The following is a 19,052-nucleotide window of genomic DNA, read 5'->3' on the forward strand; positions in this document are numbered from 1 at the left end:
GACTCTCAATTCACTGAGCCACCTAGCTGTTCTCATCACAGGGAACTTTTTAGACATAAGACAGCAAATGCTGATTCTGACAGTATAGTAAGAATTGTGCATTCAAATAAGTAAATTTATTCTTAAGATAGACCAATAATAAATTAGAGATCTGTTGATATTGTATTGATAGTATTATTTTGGCTATCCCTATAAAAATTAATTTGTTGTTTTAGTGTGCAATATTGTCTCCTGCTTTCAAAGTAAGAGAGTTTTCTATCACTGATGTGGTACCATATTCAATATCTCTTCGATGGAATTCCCCAGTAGAAGAAGGAATAAGGTAATCCCTGCAGTTTAATACTTTTACTCATGTCCTTTGTAGCATCTTAATAGTAAAATACAATGATGCAATATCTTTTACAATTACATGGACTTTTTATTACTCTAGATTAAAAAATAAGCCAAGTTTGTTTTTTTTTAATTGTCAGAACAAATTTTTTATGTACATTTTTTGGTACTGTGAAGGGTTAAATTTTGGGTAGGAGTTGACAAAAGTATGGAGAGCAATTTGCTAAAGCATAAAACATTTAGTTTATTTTGAGAAATTTGGATAGGAAATAGGAGGGAGGAAAGTGAGAATATTACTCTAATATCTTATAACTATACCTAAAACCCCAATCCTAACTAAAATTTCTAAAAAATCCTAATCTAACTGCTTTGAGGACTGGTTCTTCTGCTGAGGCCAACTGAGCCCAGCCTAACTCCTACACTGTCTGTCTAAGAATTTATTCACTAACTACCTACCTAAGCTAATCAATAAGCATTAGTCAAACTCCAGTCTCCTTAAATCTTTTTTCTCTGCCTCAAGTTTCAGTTGGTCCAATTGCCACTCTTACTGAGACAAGGACAGATGGAAACTCTTAAGAAATGCCAGAGGCAAAAGCCTCCTTCCAACTGCTCTTTCCTTTATATAACTACTTTATCTCTTAGATAATAGAATCTTCAGCTCTCTTATACAGAGCCTGTCAGTTAAGAGATTCTGACTGAGAAATCTTTCTGCTCCCTTGCCTCTTAAAGAGACAGAGGGAGAGATTAAGAAAACTCTTTTAATAGTACCATATTAAGAGAGCTAAGGAATTAGAATATTAGAGATGACAGTATATGCTGCGGTCAAATGTTCCTTCATTTTATTGGTTTATGGTGAAATGTATCTGTTTTATAATTTTAAGATGTATCTTTATTTTTTTAACAGACTAGTAAAATGTTTTAAAGAGAAAATTTGGAATTGATAAAAGTCAAATATAAAGTGAGATTATACTTTAAAATTCATGGATTAAAATATTATGGTTATTCTAAATGTTTATCTTTTTTTTTTATAGTGATTGTGAAGTCTTCCCGAAGAATCATGCAACTCCTTTCTCTAAAGTTCTCTCATTTTATAGAAAGGAACCATTTAATCTTGAGGCCTATTACAGTTCTCCTAAGGATTTACCATATCCAGATCCTGCTATAGGTATTTTAAAGAGTTTAGGAATAAAATCGTGGATATTCTCAGAGAAATTGGAGAAATGAGGGATTAGGAAAAATTTGTAAAATGTGGTGCAGTGGAAAGAATGCTAAGCTTAGTACCTGAGTTCACTTAACTTCTTTCTTCTTCAGTTTACTGATCCATAAAATAGAGCTTTGACCAGATGATCCTCTCGAGTATCCCTTCTAGTCCTGATCATACTAAGCTTCAGAACTGATATTCAGAAAAAAGTTAGAACCTACTATAAATGATAAAAAAGAAATAAAATATGGAGTCTTGACTCTAATTACTGATGTGTAATATATTCAGTTATTCTCACAAAGGGTTTATTTAATAATACAAGTTACACTATAAGAAATATAATTATATTAAATGCCAAATGATATGGATGCTAGGGGCTGTGTAATTCTGGAGAATAAAATGTTCACTGTTAGACTATCATGGTTAGGGGAGGCTTTGATGAAGAATAATGAATGGATAGGATTTGTATTAGAAGCAAGAGTTAAAAAACTGTCTCATACTGGGAGGATAACCCAAGCACAGAAATAGAAATGGCAGTCAGTGCCTATTTGGGGGGGCAGAAAATAAACTAGATTGACTGGAGCAAAAGGTTCTTATTTAGAAGTAGGAGATCCTGTTGAGGGCAGATTGTAGGGTACCCTAGCTGCTAACATTTTGAATTTTATTTGTAATGAGTACCTAGGAAATATTAAGGTAGATGGTACATGGATGATCATGACAAGACTTCAAGTTATGTGCTAAGACAGTTTGACAGTGGTATGCAAATTAAAGTGTTATATGACACTAGAGACATTTTGATCATTATGGAAGCTTTTACATAAATAATTCAAGCAGAGATTAGCAGGCCTGGACTAGGATGGTAAGAATGAAGAGAGGAAGAGTACCATCAAAGTCAAAATTAGCAGAACTTAGTATCTAGATATAAAAGAAAAGAATTAAAGATGACTGACAATAATTCTGAGAGTATCCCCAAGTTTTATATTGCCTAAAGTGACTTGAAAATTATTTTACTGGTGTCAGGGATACTAATTATATTATAATATCATTCCTCCTTTTTGATTGTTTTACTGTTACAGTTTCTTTTATTAATAAAGTATTGTTCTCTGTCCCTAATGTGTTTAGCTCAATTTTTGGTTCAGAAGGTGACCCCTCAGACTGATGGATCCAGTTCAAAAGTGAAAGTAAAAGTTCGTGTCAATGTGCATGGTATATTCAGCGTGTCTAGTGCTTCCCTTGTGGAGGTACACAAGTCTGATGAAAGTGAAGAGCCCATGGAAACAGATCAGCATGCTAAAGAGGAAGAGGTAATTTTGGGCCCTAATGGCCTGCATTTTTTTTTTAAACTCTTATTTTCTGTCTTAGAATCAATACTATGTATTGGTTCTAAGGCAGAAGAGCAGTAAAGGCTAAGCAATGGGGGTTAAGTAACTTGCCCAGGGTCACCCCGCTAGGAAGTATTTGAGGCCAGTTTTAAACCTAGGACCTTCTGTCTCTAGGCCTGGCTCTCAAACCACTGAGCCATTTAGCTGTGCTGCCGCGTGCCCCCCCCCCCCCCCCCCCCCCCCGTACTTTTTAACTCAGCACAAAAGTAGTAACAGAGTAACAAACTGCCTGGATGATTAGTATTTGACAGATTGTAGTCCTTGGTTAGGATAAATTTTGAATATTTAAACACATTTGGTGTCCCAGAAAAAATAAATGATTCTGATAGGTTTGAAATTTGATTGTTATTTATTCTTTCTTTTAGTTTGCTCTGGTTTTTCTGTTTGAGTGCTTTAGAAGGTTTTGAATGTGTCATTCTATTTATTTCACTTATTTATAACATTCAATTATATCTTGTTGAAACTGGTATGCAGGTGTTATGGGAATTTATAGTATTTTATTTTATTTTATTTTTATTATTTGAGAGAAGGGGTGTTTTCAAGGCTGTCTTTCCTAGTTAAAATTTTATGGAAGTGGTTGAAACCTATCCCATGGTATGTGGAAATTTATCAAAGTCCTCATAAATTTCTTAGATAAGCCAGAAAAGAAGTCAGGGCTTCCCAAGTAATTTAACTCAAGGAAGGGATTATTTTGATATTGATCCTGTAGGCATGTAAATCACCCCTCTGAATCATCATATATATGAACCCTTCAAATGTAGTTTAAGCTGTAACTTAGTTTATAATATAGTCTTATTTAATTAGGTTTGTTGAAATTATGGTTCTGCTTAACCAAATTCATTCAATTTTTATGACATTGAAGGAAGCATTGAATTACTACCATTGTTTTTTAACTTTTATAGCCTAAAAAGAATATATAAGATTTCACTATATAAGAGAATTATTTCAATCAGTCACTTTGATTTAATTTTGTCAGTAAGAAACTTAATTTTTGTTCAGGGTTTATTTTTCTACCCCTCTGAACCTATTCTTAAACATATTAAGACCTAATTTTATGTGTCTGATTTCTACATTGTGGTAGAATTGTTTGGGTGGCAGTTACCACATAAACACAAGCAGGAGGTATTTTTCCCTTAAGACTGACCGTGCCATTTCCATACTCTACATTCCAGGGGTTCCATGTTGCTTCTGCGTTCCTATGGAAACTCTTGTCTTTTGACTTTTTCACATCCTTTCCAACCTTATTCTGGCTTATGTTTTCATCCCAATTATGTGTTTCTTTCTTGTTTCCCCCCATAAACAGCTAGGATCTACTCCCAAACTCTGAATGTGTTTATGTGCATATAGAAGTTTTGTTTTCTCCCTTGGAATAGAAGCTCTTGTTAGTAGGGGTGGTTTGGTTATTTCCACCGTGCCTGGCATGTAGTAGGTGATTATAAGCCGTTAATGGTTTATAGCATATGTATGTAGTGCCTACCTTCAAGTTTTGTGTATCATTATTATTCTGCTTTGCTGTTAATTACTTCCCTATTTCCAGCCCCAGTCTCCAAACAAAAAGTCCAAACTTGAATTATTTAATGATTGCTTTTGAATATAAGGACTTTAAACTTAGTTGGTAAAAGATACATCAACAAATGCTTGAAGTGATATGATTTTATTATAAAAGAATGGGGAGGCAGCAAAACCATTCATCTTGAAAAGTACTCAAATTGAATTTGAACTTTAGTTTTTTTGTTTTGTTTTGTTTTGTTGTTGTTTTAATTTACGTAGTGTTTATAATTGAACTTTGTATCTTGGTAACTAGGTAGCATGTTGTATAGAGAGCCAGGTCTGGAATCAGGAGGACCTAGATCAGGAATATGGGGCTGGGCATGGGGGAGTAATTAACAGTACAGCAAAACAATAATGAATCTCATCTAAGACACTTCCTAGTTGTATGACCATGGGCAAGTCATTTAACCCCATTGGCACTAAGGTTTTTTTTTTTTATTAATTAGGCAGTTTAGAACATTATTCCTTGGTTATAATAATCACATTATTTCCCTCCCTCCCCTTCACCCACCCTTCCCGCAGTCGATGCGCAGTTTCATTGGATATTACTTGTGTCCTTGATCAGAACCTATTTCCATGTTGTTGGTGTTTGCATTAGGATGTTCATTTAGAGACTACATCCCCTGCCATATCCCCTCGACCCATGTATTCAAGCAGTTATTTTTTTTTATCTGTGTTTCTACTCCCACAGTTTTTCCTCTGAATGTGAATAGTGGTTTTTCTCATAGATTTCTCCAAGTTGTTCAGGATCACTGCATTGCCAATAATGGAGAAGTCCACTACATTCGATTGTACCATAGTGTATCAGTTTCTGCGTACAATGTTCTGGTTCTGCTCCTCTCACTCTGCATCAATTCCTGGAGGTTGTTCCAGTTCCCATGGAATTCCTCCAGCTTATTATTTCTTTGAGCACAATAGTATTCCATCACCAACATATACCACAGTTTGTTCAGCCATTCCCCAATTGATGGGCATCCCCTCGTTTTCCAGTTTTGGGCCACCACAAAGAGCGCAGCTATGAATATTTTTGTACATGTCTTTTTCCTTATTATCTCTTTGGGGTACAAAGCCAGCAGTGCTATGACTGGATCAAAGGGCAGTCTTTTATTGCCCTTTGGGCATAGTTCCAAATTGCCCTCCAGAATGGTTGGATCAATTCACAACTCCACCAGCAATGCATTAATGCCCCAACTTTGCCACATCCCCTCCAGCATTCATTACTTTCCTTTGCTGTCATGTTAGCCAATCTGCTAGGTGTGAGGTGATAACCTCAGAGTTGTTTTGATTTGCATCTCTCTGATTATAAGAGATTTAGAACACTTTCATGTGCTTATTAATAGTTTTGATTTCTTTAACTGGAAATTGCCTATTCATGTCCCTTGCCCATTTATCAATTGGAGAATGGCTTGATTTTTTGTACAATTGGTTTAGTTCTTTATAAATTTGGGTAATTAGACCTTTGTCAGAGTTTTGTTATGAAAATTGTTTCCCAATTTGTTGCTTCCCTTCTAATTTTGGATGCATTTGTTTTATTTGTATAAAACCTTTTTAATTTGATGTAATCAAAATTATTGATTTTACATTTTGTGATTTTTTTTCTAGCTCTTGCTTAGTTTTAAAGTCCTTTCCCAACGATCTGACATGTATACTATTCTGTGTTCACCTAATTTGCTTATAGTTTCCTTCTTTATAATCAGATTATTCACCCATTGAGTTTATCTTGGTGTAGGGTGTGAGATGTTGATCCAAACCTAATCTCTCCCATACTGTCTTCTAATTTTTCCAGAAGTTTTTATCAAATAGTGGATTTAGGTCCCTAAAGCTAGGATCTTTGGGCTTATCATAGACTGTCTTGCTGAGGTCATTTACCCCATGTGTATTTCACTGATCCTCCTTTCTATCTCTTAGCCAGTACCAAATTGTTTTGATGACTGCTGCTTTATAGTATAGTTTGAGATCTGGGACTGCAAGGCCTCCTTCCTTTGCATTTTTTTTTCATGATTTCCCTGGATATCCTTATCTTTTGTTCTTCCAAATGAACTTTGTTATGTTTTTTTCTAATTCAATAAGAAAGTTTTTTGGTAGTTCAATGGGTATGGCACTAAATAAGTAAATTAATTTGGGTAGGATTGTCATTTTTATTATGTTAGCTCATCCTACCCATTGATATCTTTTTCTTTATCAAAAGCCCCCACAGAATTTCTCCCAGTGCTATCCCATATACTAAATTATATTTTTAATTATAAAAAAGGATATGAGGAGAGGAAAACAATCAGGAAACACTTCAAGGATTGAAAAAAAATCTGAAAATTTGCAATGTACCACCTTTTCACCTCTGCAAAGGAGTAAGATGGGGGCATCTCATATAGCTCATATATCTCTTCTCTCCAACCATTCTTGTTCTTTATAAACTTGCAGCAGTCTTTTTTTTTAATTCATTTACATTTACATTGTTGTAATCTTTGCATGTATATTGACTTTTTTTTGGTTCTGTGTATGTACATAATTTCAAATTGATTTTAAGAGTGTTTGTTCTATCAACAATGCACTGGTAGAGTGATATACTATCTTTCCACAGTGCCTCCAATATTGATTATTCCCATCTTTTGTTATCTGCCAGTTTGCAGAATATGAGATGAGACCTCCAGTCGTTTTTATATGCTTTGCTCTTATTAGGCAAGAATATAGCCTTTTTTTTTTTATGTGGTAAATAGTGTGTAGTTCTTTCTAAGAGGTTTTTGTTCATGTCCTTTGCTTAGTGGAAAGACTGCTCCACCTGGATTCAGGAAGACTTCGCTTCAGACCCTGCCTTAGACATTTATTAGCTCTGTGACCTTGGGCAAGTCACTTAACTGCCGCCTCAGTTTCCTCATCAAAATGGGGATAGTGATATCACTTATTTCCCATGGTTGTTGTGAGGATAAAATGAGGTATTTTTTTAAAGCCCAAGTGCTATATATATATATATTTTTTTTTACACTTTTTAGCTATTGTTTAATTGTTGGGGAATGGTATGTGGACGTGTATCTGTTAATTATTCATATAGCTTGGATACTAAATCTTTATCAAAGAAATGTGATACAAAGATTTTCCACCCATCTGATTACTTCCCTTATTCTTGGTACACTTACTTTATTGGTACAAAAGCATTTCCATTTCATCTAATCCATAACTTATTTCATCTTTTGTAATTGCCTCTCTTTCTTGTTTGGTAAAGAACATAATCATCCACCCATTTCTATAAAAGGTATATAATCTGCTTCTCTTCTAACTTTCTTATAGTATGATCTTTATGTTAAAGCAGGCCTTCATTTGTAATCTTTGATAAAATGTAGTTTAAGATAGTGATGTCAAACTGATTTTTTACAGCACAGATGTTGACTCAGAAAACCACAGGTTAACATAATCTGTATTGTGTTGTTTTAAGTCTTTACCAGTTACATTTTAATTTGTATGCTGGGTGAGTTTGATACCCTGGTGTAAGGTATTAATGTCTGCCTAATTTTTGTTGATTTCTTTTTGAAGTATATATGTCTCTAGGGGGCAGCTGGGTGGCTCAGTGGATTGAGAGCCACACCTAGAGATGGGAGGTCCTGGGTTCAAATTTGGCCTCAGACACTTCCAGCTTTGTGACTTTGGCCAAATCACGTAACTCCCATTGCCCATTCTTCTGCCTTAGAACCAATACATAGTGTTGATTCTAAGACAGAAGGTGTGTGTTTAAAATATATATATATATTAAAGTATATGTTTCTGACTTGAGTATACATAAAATCTGGTCTCATCTTTTCACAGAAGATGCAGGTAGACCAAGATGAACAGAAAACTGATGAAAACCAGCATCAGATACAAGGGGAAATTAAGACAGAGTCTGAAGAAATGGAGGTATGGATTACATTTTGGATTTGCATGGTTTTGAATTTTCCAAAGCTATATTAGTAATTCTTGTCTGTTTATTTTAAGCTGAAGAATTTTTTTTATGGGTTTTGTAGTTTTACATTAACCGCATACAGCGTTTTCAATCTTGTCTTAGTCCTCAACATTTGGTTAGAATACAAGCCCTTCAAAGAAATTTCAGAATTACTAGAATAGTAATTCACATGACTGGTTAGAATGCTCTTAGTAATGAAAATAACCTACACACACTGTATTTGGGTTTTTAACTGATTTTTCATTAAATGCCTGAATTTTGGAGTCCATTTTGCATTTTGTTAAAAATAATTCCCATCATTTTAGATTTTCATGTAAGTGTAGCTTCTATTTAAACATGAGCATAATTAGTAAAGTTTAAGATTTTTTTCATTTTGAACCTCTACTTTCTGTCAGAACCAATACTGTGTATTGGTTCTAAGACAGGAGAGTGGTAAGGGCTAGGCAGTGGAGGGTTAAGTAACTTGCCTGAGGTTGCACAGCTAGGAAGTGTCTTTGAGGCTAGATATGAAGGACCTCTTGCCTCTAGGCCTGGCTCTCAGTCCACTGAGCCACCTAGCTACCCCCATGAAGTTTACATTTAATTCCATGTGGTATAGATACATGTTTCTAAATAGCTTAAATCCTATTTGGAATTTCTTTAACATTTAATTTTTATTGTAACTGTTAAAGTCTTGAATTTTTTTGTCATCTTGTATTATTTTGTATCCATCTAACATTTAAAAATACTTTGAAGGAATGTCAAAGTAATTACCTTAAGAAAGGAATGTTTGGTATCCAGTTTGATAATAAGTTAATAACCAGTTCTGATAGATGGATTTATTTAGCTATACAAGTCAGCTTTCAAACCAAAATTGTGTTGGTCAAAGAGCTTGTGAGGTAATTTGGTCTTTGCCAGAGGCCATCATACCTTGTGACAAGGTCATGGTGCAAAGCAGACCCCAGAATGAGGGACCTCCACTGATCCCCCTCTGTGACTTCTCCCCAAATTTTCCCCACTAATGGACTTGTTATGATTATTATTCTCTCCCCAATATGAGAGCAAATACTTATAGGATCAATGAATATATACCCTACTTCAAGCCCCCTAGTACCTCAAAAAGATGGCAATTATAGAATTAAAGCTCAAAGATTACTGCCCATGACCCCTCCTTTCTCAAGCACAAGACACACTCCAAGTCCCTACAATAAACACCGGTTAAAAGCTCGAGTACTATAATGAATCTTCTCTTACAGTTACCACACTCCAATGAATTTGTTGAAACAGAAGCCAAGTAGCATTACTAGGCACTTCAAAGTAACACAAGAAAAACAGAACTTGTAAATTGAGGAAAACCCCAAAACTGGTCTTTAAGCCCTCACACCTAGATATGATGATTTTTTTTTGTTCATCTCCCAAGCAATTATGATAGACGGTGAAAGCTGACCAAAAGCACAATGATCCTCTCAGCACGTCAGTGGGTACTAACCTACAAATAGCATTATTTACATTAATCATATCTATCACAAAGTGTTGTAGAAACCTAGTAAATGATCACAGAATTCTTTGTTGTAGTAACATCACAAGAGTATTGTTTAGGTGATTTGATAATATCCAATCAAATTGTAGAGTATCACATGTAGAAAATTGATTGTGTGTCAAAGAAGCATGTTCCAAAAAAACTATATAATAAACGAACCACAATACTGTGGCAGAGCACTGTGTGTGATGCCTGCATATGTAGGTTGAATGCACAGTGTGTCTCCTCTCCTTATTCTGACTGTGACGCCACACCTGGGCAGAGAGCCCCTGAGTCCCCAGAGGGACCGCTGGATAGACCCCTATAGGTCTTTGTCCAGGTGTCTTATTAAGTGAATATCTAATTTACATGTGAACAGCTACTTGTTAGGCAGCAGTAAGATGGCACTTTCTGTCATATCTACTTAGATGTGGTATCCCTTCTTTTTCTATTGTTGCTGAAGATATTTTCTAGCATGAAAAGTAAACGGAGTACGAGGGAAAGCTCTTTGATAAGGGAAAACATTCTTTTATTGAGGCTGTAGGGGTTTTGGGGCAGACTTTATAGTTTTCCAGAAAATTTTCCATAAATTTTGTAATGAAATTATGGTGGAATTCTAATTCATAGATTGATCGTATATATTCTTTCCAGGGGACTTTAGGGATCATTTAGTCTTAAAGCCTACTGAAGTTAGGAATCTTTTTTTTACAATATATTGTAATGTAGATTTAAAAACCTTCTGCAGACTTGGTTTGGGACCTGACTACCTGTAATTTGTCACATTACTTCTAAGGGGAAAATGTATTCCAGTACCAAACAACCATTTTAAATTAAACCTTTTTTCAGATCCCAGATAAAAATTTAAAACAATCTGTCCTTACATGTTTTCTTTTCATTGTTTTTTATTTTGTAGACGTCTCAGCCTGGGTCCAAAGATAAAAAAATGGATCAACCACCTCAAGCAAAGAAGGCAAAAGTTAAAACCACCACTGTGGATCTCCCTATTGAAAATCAATTATTATGGCAGATAGGAAGAGAAATGTTGAATTTATACATTGAAAATGAGGTCATTATTCATGTTTTCTTAATTACAAACTAATGATTTAAAGCTTTGGAACACAAGAGACATTTGAATTTAGTGAGTTATGTGTATTTAACTTGAAGTACAGTAGCTAGTATAGCTCAGCAATATTTCCTGGATCATACAAATTATTTTGTTTTAAGAAATAACTTATAAAATTCAGAGATTTGTGGCAATCCTTTGAAGTGTATTATTAGATTAGCTCTTTATCTTTCTTCAAACTCTCCTTCCAGATCAGATAGTACACAACAGGCATCTTGGTCAGAGTAAGATATCGTGAGCCAGAGAAAGCATTTATTGTTCTGGATTGTAAGCAGCATTTAATGCAATGTATTCTGTTGTGGAACAGTATTAGCATAGACCACCAGTTAATTGTGTTTTTTGTTTTTAATTTTCATGTTTTCTGCTACAGTATTCTTTGCCTATTTTTCTAGTTCTCCATGACATTTACTCCTCCCTCATGTACCAAAATATTTGCATCAAATCTTTTTTGAAATAATGTTATTTTTAAAGAATTCAGAACTAAAAATGCATTTTTTCATCTTTTAATAAAATCATTCTATTGATTGGAAGGATTTAGTTCGGTTAGTTGTTGGAAATGTATGTATCTTCCCCTTCGGTGCATTTTAAAACTCTACCTTTTAACATTCATAATTTGACATTTCTAGTTACTATCTTTCTAATTTATACTTTTCTCAGGGTAAGATGATCATGCAGGATAAGCTGGAAAAGGAAAGAAATGATGCCAAGAATGCAGTGGAAGAATATGTTTATGAAATGAGAGACAAATTAAATGGCCTCTATGAGAAATTTGTTAATGAAGATGTAAGTACTAATTGAGAAATTAACATTTTTTGCCCTTTGAAGCCTCATTGTATGTTTTGCAAGATGATGGAATTTATTCAGAATGAAAATAATTATTTGAATCTATAGAGAAGTGAGTGAAATTGATCAGTTTAGAATTTCATGGAATCATCCAGTTTTTATTATTTAGTTAGAAGATGAAGAATGGTCTCTACCCTCAAGTAATTTACACAACATGTATACAGATAAGTCAGTACAAAATTATGTAAAGAAAATTTGGGACATGGAGAAAAGGATGTTAATGATTGTAGGATTTAGGAAGGAACTCCTGTGGACAATGGCACTTGAACCTGCGTCTTGAATAATCATTGTAATAGCTACTAACGTTTATATAATACCTGCTATGGCCAGACACTGTTATTCATTTTTCAAGTATTGTTTCATCTGATCCTCACAACAACCCTGGGAGGTGTGGGAGGCAAACAGTAGTTAAGTGACTTCCCTGGAGTCACATAGCTAGTGAGGATCTGAAGTCTAGTTTGATTGCAGACCCAGTGTTCTGTCCATTGCATCACTAGTTGTCTCTAGATTCCACGAAGGGAGCTGGTTATTCTGAGAAATACATATAAGGACAGAGTTCATTCCAGGCCTAAGATTGTGAGGATGGTAAGGAATAGGAATAACACAACCTTTGTGTAGAAGCAGGAAAGTGGGAGGTAAGTATATCACATTAGCCTGTTAGAACAGAGAACATATGAGGGGGAAATGTGTGTTGAAGTCTATGAAGATAGACTGAAGTCACTTTGCAAAGGGCACAAAGTACCCAATGTTGAAATTTGTGTTTTATCCTGATGGTAGTAGGAATCTACTGAAATTTCTCAAGCAAGGCTTTTATATAAATAGAGAAAGGGATCATCAAGATTTATCAGATTATTGCAGTGTTGGGAAAGAGGATGGTTAAAAAGGAGTGTGTTGCTGTCAGAAGAAAGAGGAAAACTTAGAAAAGGGATGGGTTGAAGAGAAAGGTAATGAATAGTCTTTTTTTTTTAAAACCCTTACCTTCCATAAGACTTGCCCAGGGTCACACAGCTGGGGGGGGGGGGGATTAAAATGGGTAGGTCTTTGGGGATTAATTAGAGATAGATGATGATGATCAGGAAAAGAGACTAAAGGAGTGGCTAGACAAGTGAGAAGAAAACCAGGCAAGAGTCGTATCACCAAAGCCTAGAGAGCCGAAGTATTATTCAGGTGGGGGAGATGTGGTCAACAAGCATATATTTAGTATCCAGTAGTGTCAAGTGCAGCTAAAGTGAGGTAAGAAGGCTGAATCAAGCTTAAAAAGCCATGGGATCCTATTTGGCCCAATGGAAACAAAATTTTCATATTAGTGATGGGGTCAAGCCAGACTGCAGAGAGTATTAAAGACTGAGAGAGGAGAGGAAGTGGAGGTAGCCAGTAAGTGAATGATTGTTTTTTTCCAGTTTATATGTATTAAATATTTTTTTTTACTTAGGATCGTAACAGTTTTACTTTGAAACTGGAAGATACTGAAAATTGGTTGTATGAAGATGGAGAAGACCAGCCCAAACATGTTTATATTGATAAATTAACAGAATTGAAGGTAACTGTTCTTTGACCAATACAGTAATGCTGTTTGTGTTTTTATTACAATATAATGTAACTACAATAAATTTCAACTAAAACTTCCTGAAATTTGTTACACCATATAAAAGAATTCAGGACATCTTGGATTTCATCCCCACGGGGTTTTGGGTTTCCCAAGTATCCATGTAACCATTATAAAGTAGTTTTATCTATAAAGTACAATGCATAGTATATAACTCATGGTTTCTTGTCTGAATAAAGGTATGATAATAGTGACATTTTTATAGTGCCTTAAGGTTTGCAATTTTTGCAAATATACCATTTTATATATAGCATCTCTGAGAGGCAGGACCGAAGGATTTTGCAGATGAGGAAACCAACGTAGGCAGGTTAAGTGACTTGCCCAGGATCACAGAGCTGGAAGTGTTGAAGTTGAGTTAGAATTTGGGTCTTCCTGACTCCAGGCCTTTATAATGAAAGAGAAAATGTAGTAACGTAGACTAATGCTTGTTTTCAAGTTATTTTCTTTTTAACCTACACAAATTCATTTTAACAACAAAAGCAAGGGGGCAGTTGGGTGGCTCAGAGGATTGAGAGCCAGGCCTAGAGACAGGTCTTAAGTTCAAATGTGACTCACTTCCTAGCTGTGTGACCTTGGGCAAGTCACTTAATCCCCATTGCCTAGCCTTTACCACTCTTCTGCCTTGGAACCAGTACACCGAGTTGATTCTAAGGAAGAAGGTAAGGGTTTTTTAAAAAAAGAACAAAGGCAACCAGTGATAGTTACATGACATAACATCAGGAAATTCAATGATAACACAAACATATTTGGCATCAGCAAGTGTAGTTGTACTAAAAACAAGTTTCTCATATAATTGAATATTGGAAAAAATTCCCTAACCTGATGCTTAAAGGATCTGGCGATTAACATTAATGAGAATTTTAGAAATTTTTAAAGAGTTAAGTTCTAATTTTGTGCAATGAGGAGAATAGAATTTTTGTATAACATGGAATAAGGAAAACATTTATGTCAAATCAGGTATTAATTTATTATTACAGCATTTACTGGATGCCAGGCACTATGCCAAGCCCTCTAAGACCCTACTGACCCGTATCTTAGTTTCCTGGCTTTCTCCTTTTTGGCAGGATTGGGTGTTCTGTCATTTGTCTTAGGAATTCCTCAGCATGACTACTGTGCTTGGTAGAGATGACCCCCAGAGAGGAAGGGGAAGCAATGCAGAGATGATTGAGAGGAGCAGTCTCGAAGTTGACTCATGTTGCTTAGACTTGGGAAGAAATGATTATCCCCATATCATATATGAGTTAATTATGCTTGTTCCAAATATATGACAATTTGTATGTTTCAGTATTATATATATAACAACAACAACAAATTCCAGTTACCCTGAAACTATCCTAATAATGCACCATGTTTCTTTTCACTTAGAACCTGGGTCAACCTATTAAAAATCGGTTCCAGGAATCTGAAGAAAGACCAAAGGCATTTGAAGAGCTGGGGAAACAAATCCAAATGTTTATGAAAATAATTGACTCTTTCAGAAACAAGGTATCTATTTTCTTCTCCTTTTACTTTTGCAAGGGTAATTTTGAGGTGTTGAAATTTTTTCTTGTTTTCTTCTATGAGTATTACTTATGTTACAAAAAATGTCATTTAGGTTTTTAATGCTCATTCCTTTTTTAAGGTTTTCTTAGACTACCCCAAAAGGAATTCTCTCACTGCATGATATTCTTCAATATCATGCCTATTTTTATATATAAGGAGAAGTTGGCACAGAGATGAGGTAGATTTGATCTGGGTTACATAGTTAGTACATTTGAAGAACCTGAACTCCAACCCAGGGCTTCTGGCATTGAGTCTCATTGTCCTTACCACTCAAGTGCTCTACATATGCTCTAATTGCTGGATATTTTAATGTTCCCTCCACTCCCACTTGTAGGCAGTACAGTGTATATTTATGAAAATAATAGCTAGTATTTGTTTAGCACCTACTACATTCTGGTAACTTTACAGATTTGACTCATTTAACTCATTTGATCCTCACAACATCCCTGGAAGGTAAATGCTTTTATTATCCACATTTTGTAGTAAAGTAAACCGAGGTAGGCAAGGGTAGGTTAAGCTCCTTGCTCAAGTTCATAGCTAATAAGTTTCTGAGGATAGATTTAAACTTGAGTCTTCCTGACTCCAGGCTCAGCGCTGCCCCAACAAACTGAATGTACAGGGCCTCCCCCCCCCCCCCCCCCCCAATTTCCCATATTTATTAATAGTTATTTAGCTGCTTAATAATTGTTAATTCCTAATATTACACAGTACAATAAGTACCTTTCTTGGATTTCTTCTTTTTTTTTAAACCCTTACCTTCCATCTTGGAGTCAATCCTGTGTATTGGCTCCAAGGCAGAAGAGTGGTAAGGGCTAGGCAATGGGGGTCAAGTGACTTGCCCAGGGTCACACAGCTAGGAAGTGTCTGAGGCCAGATTTGAACCTAGGACCTCCCGTCTCCAGGACTGGCTCTCAATCCACTGAGCTACCCAGCTGCCCCCTCTTGGATTTCTTGAGTGGCTTTTTTAAGGATAAAATTTTGTTCTTAATACGTTTGGTTTTATTCTTCAACTCCTTATATCAACATCCTTTTTTAAAAAACAGTTAAAAATTTTAATGAAAAATGTGTCCTAACAAAACGGTATCAGGGAATTTTTCTTTAATGGCATTTGAAAGCACCTAATTTATATTTATTGTGTATTAATGAAGGTGCTTAATTTTCTGAGTGATTTGTGTTTTGGGAGAGGGAAACATCGTACGGCAGCTGACTTGACTTATTGATGAATTTTTCATCCTGTTATAGGAAGAACAGTATGACCATTTGGATGAAGCAGATGTGTTGAAAGTTGAAAAGAGCACTAATGAAGTAATGGAATGGATGAACAGCAAGCTAAATCTTCAAAATAAACAAAGTCTTACTATGGATCCAATCATAAAGACAAAGGATATTGAAGCAAAAATTAAAGTAATTTACTATCTCACATGTTTATTACTGTATCACCATTTATGTAGTCAAATTACATGACTCAAAGTTGTTCTTGAGTATAATTTAGAGAGCAGCATTTAAGTCATCTTAATATATAAAACTTAAGATAAAATATGACCAATTGCCATTTCTTCAGATTGTTGATCTAGGCTCAGTGAACCAGCGGAGGTCATCTATTTGACTTCTTCAGAAGATGAGTAAACTGAGACTTAGAAAAGTTAAATAATTTGCCCAGACTTCCACAAGTAGTAAACATCAGAGATGGGACTGATATAAAATAAATAGTTTCTTGGTTAATTCATCCAAAAAAATTCAACAATTTTGTCTCTTTTTTAGGAACTTACAAGCATTTGTAACCCTGTAGTTACAAAACCTAGACCCAAAGTGGAGCTTCCAAAAGATGACGAAAATGTGGAACAGAATGGACCAGTAGAAGGACAAAATGATAGCCACAGAGGGGGTCAGTCCACTGAACAGAATATAGATCCAAGCGCCTCCCCAGGTTCTGAGAAGAAACTTCCTGAAATGGACATTGATTAATTCGAGTACTTGTTTATATTAAAGCCCACTTATCATAAAGCTTTAAGTTGTCAACTTTGTTCTGAATAGCAAAGAGCAGATTGATATTGCAAGTTCTTTATAGAGTTTGTTTTTAGTTTTTTCTTTTGAAGGGAAATCCATGTATTGAATATGAAAACTGCAAAATGTGTCAATACACCATTCAATGTATTGTCTGTTTTCCTCATGGTTCTTATGTTATGCATATTTACTTTGAATTTCCTGAAGCAGCATTTCCTTTTTTATTTTTTACATTTTATCAGATTGAAGAAATTTATTATGGAGATCTAGACCAGAGAACTGTAATTAGTTGGAAAGCAAGTTTGTTAAGATGCTCTGTGGCAAAAATCTTACGGGTGTAATTGTATTTTAAATGTTGTTGGAGGTGGGAAGGAGGGATACTTAGAAAAGCATGGCTTTCTGAGGGTTTTCTGCAGTACAGAGAGTGGCAGAGCCCTAACTCTTTCTTTGCTTGTATATTAAGACATTCTTTAAATGGACAGATTCCCTCATAGTAAGTGCCATATATGGTAATCTATTTGGAATTTAAATTAAATTAGTGGAGACATATTTAAATCAAGTTTTTAGACCTGAAAGATGCTTCTGAAGCTATGTTGTATGTCCCAAACACCAAAGTTTAAGCAATCTTTAATGGATCTATAATATCATGGGTGAAATGTTTTCCTGAACTTAGTAGCTATGAAGTAGGCTGTAGATCAAGGTAAACACACCCAAGAACTTTACATTTTGGTCTGTTCAGGTTGAGCTGTATTCTTAGATGGTCATTTTAACGCAAATAATGTCTGTATTGGGAGGTGCTGCTTAACCTTCAGGGTTGAGGGGGAAATTTCCTAGTAAGATGAGAGTTGCAAATTTCTTAAGCTCAGACACACACTGGCTATTACCATAGAATGATATCTTATGATAAATCTGCAAATAACTCATTTGTGTGTTTTGAATCAAATAGATGCAAAACTATACAAAAAGTTAATAAGAAATAAATACACTGGATTATACTGCATGAGTTTTAAATTGGTGTAGAATAGATACAATGGAAACCTTTGATATTTTCTTGGTTGTTGGACTTCAGAATTTTGCACTAAAGCAATGATTTCCAACTTTTATACTATGGAGCTCCCCCCCCCCCCGTATTTTTTATGGACCCCATCTGTACCCCCAATATAATGAGTTAAAAAAAAAAAACAGCTTAAAAACAACTATAAATTCAATGAAACTTTGAATTCCTATTTCCTTCACAACAGTATCTGCATTTATAAAGCAGTAATCTGTTCACATGTGAGACATTCACCCTACAGACAATGTTATTATTGCTTAGGATGTTTAATAAGATGGGCATCTCACAGTAGCTTTGAAGGATCCTTTACCCACAGCCTGGGGACTGTTGCTAAGGTGGGATCCTTGTTGTCTTTTTAAAATACCCAGTGAGAGATAGTAGACATGGGGAAACCATAGGAACTGTCTTGTCATCAATAGCTTTTTTTGGGTGATGAAACTAACAACCCTCTTAGTGGCTCTTATAAATAAATAATAACATATAGAACTTGAAGACTAATAAGACAAACCTTAATTAAAATACATTGCCAATAATTCCACATATGTTTGAGGCATACAGCTTATCTGTGGCATAATGGGATCATAGCATTAGAGTTAGAAGTCGTCTAGTCCATCTTAACCCTTTTTTAAAATGAGGAAACACATATGAGAGAGCTGATGACCAAGGTTAAACAGGCAAAAAGTGGCAATATGTTTTAAAACCTATGCCCTTTAACTTAAAATCCCATTACCTTTATCTTGCTTTACACAGGATTCAGATATCTGGATTGTTCCTCCAATCCCATTCTGAGGAAATGTGTTGTGTGAGCTGAAGAACTGGTATTGATAGCATCTGGTGTGCCACTCCTTGTTAAACTTAATACAGGATCAAAGTTCTAAAGTATGATGGATGTAAGGAATTTGGGACAAGACAAAAGAGCCAAGACACTGAAAAAGCAGAGCCTATAGGAAAAAGTAGAGGGTGCTGAAAAATCTGTATCCATCCTAC

The 19,052-nt window shown here is 35.2% G+C and overlaps 1 protein-coding gene across 1 annotated transcript in view; it reads left to right on the forward strand.

Moving 5' to 3' along the window:
• The window catches only part of HSPA4 (heat shock protein family A (Hsp70) member 4), a 49,235-nt gene extending 31,229 nt beyond the window's left edge, over positions 1–18,006 (forward strand). The window contains exons 10-19 of the mRNA XM_001366379.4: positions 216–322; positions 1,362–1,495; positions 2,654–2,835; positions 8,260–8,349; positions 10,807–10,959; positions 11,674–11,799; positions 13,292–13,399; positions 14,831–14,950; positions 16,250–16,411; positions 16,769–18,006. Coding sequence (XP_001366416.1) covers positions 216–322; positions 1,362–1,495; positions 2,654–2,835; positions 8,260–8,349; positions 10,807–10,959; positions 11,674–11,799; positions 13,292–13,399; positions 14,831–14,950; positions 16,250–16,411; positions 16,769–16,972 — 1,386 coding nt within the window. The 3' untranslated portion in view covers positions 16,973–18,006. The remainder of the gene's footprint in view (positions 1–215; positions 323–1,361; positions 1,496–2,653; positions 2,836–8,259; positions 8,350–10,806; positions 10,960–11,673; positions 11,800–13,291; positions 13,400–14,830; positions 14,951–16,249; positions 16,412–16,768) is intronic.
• The last annotated feature ends 1,046 nt before the right edge of the window (positions 18,007–19,052 follow it).

The sequence above is a fragment of the Monodelphis domestica genome, chromosome 1 (genome assembly GCF_027887165.1).
Source record: "Monodelphis domestica isolate mMonDom1 chromosome 1, mMonDom1.pri, whole genome shotgun sequence".
In the NCBI taxonomy this organism is placed as follows: domain Eukaryota; kingdom Metazoa; phylum Chordata; class Mammalia; order Didelphimorphia; family Didelphidae; genus Monodelphis; species Monodelphis domestica.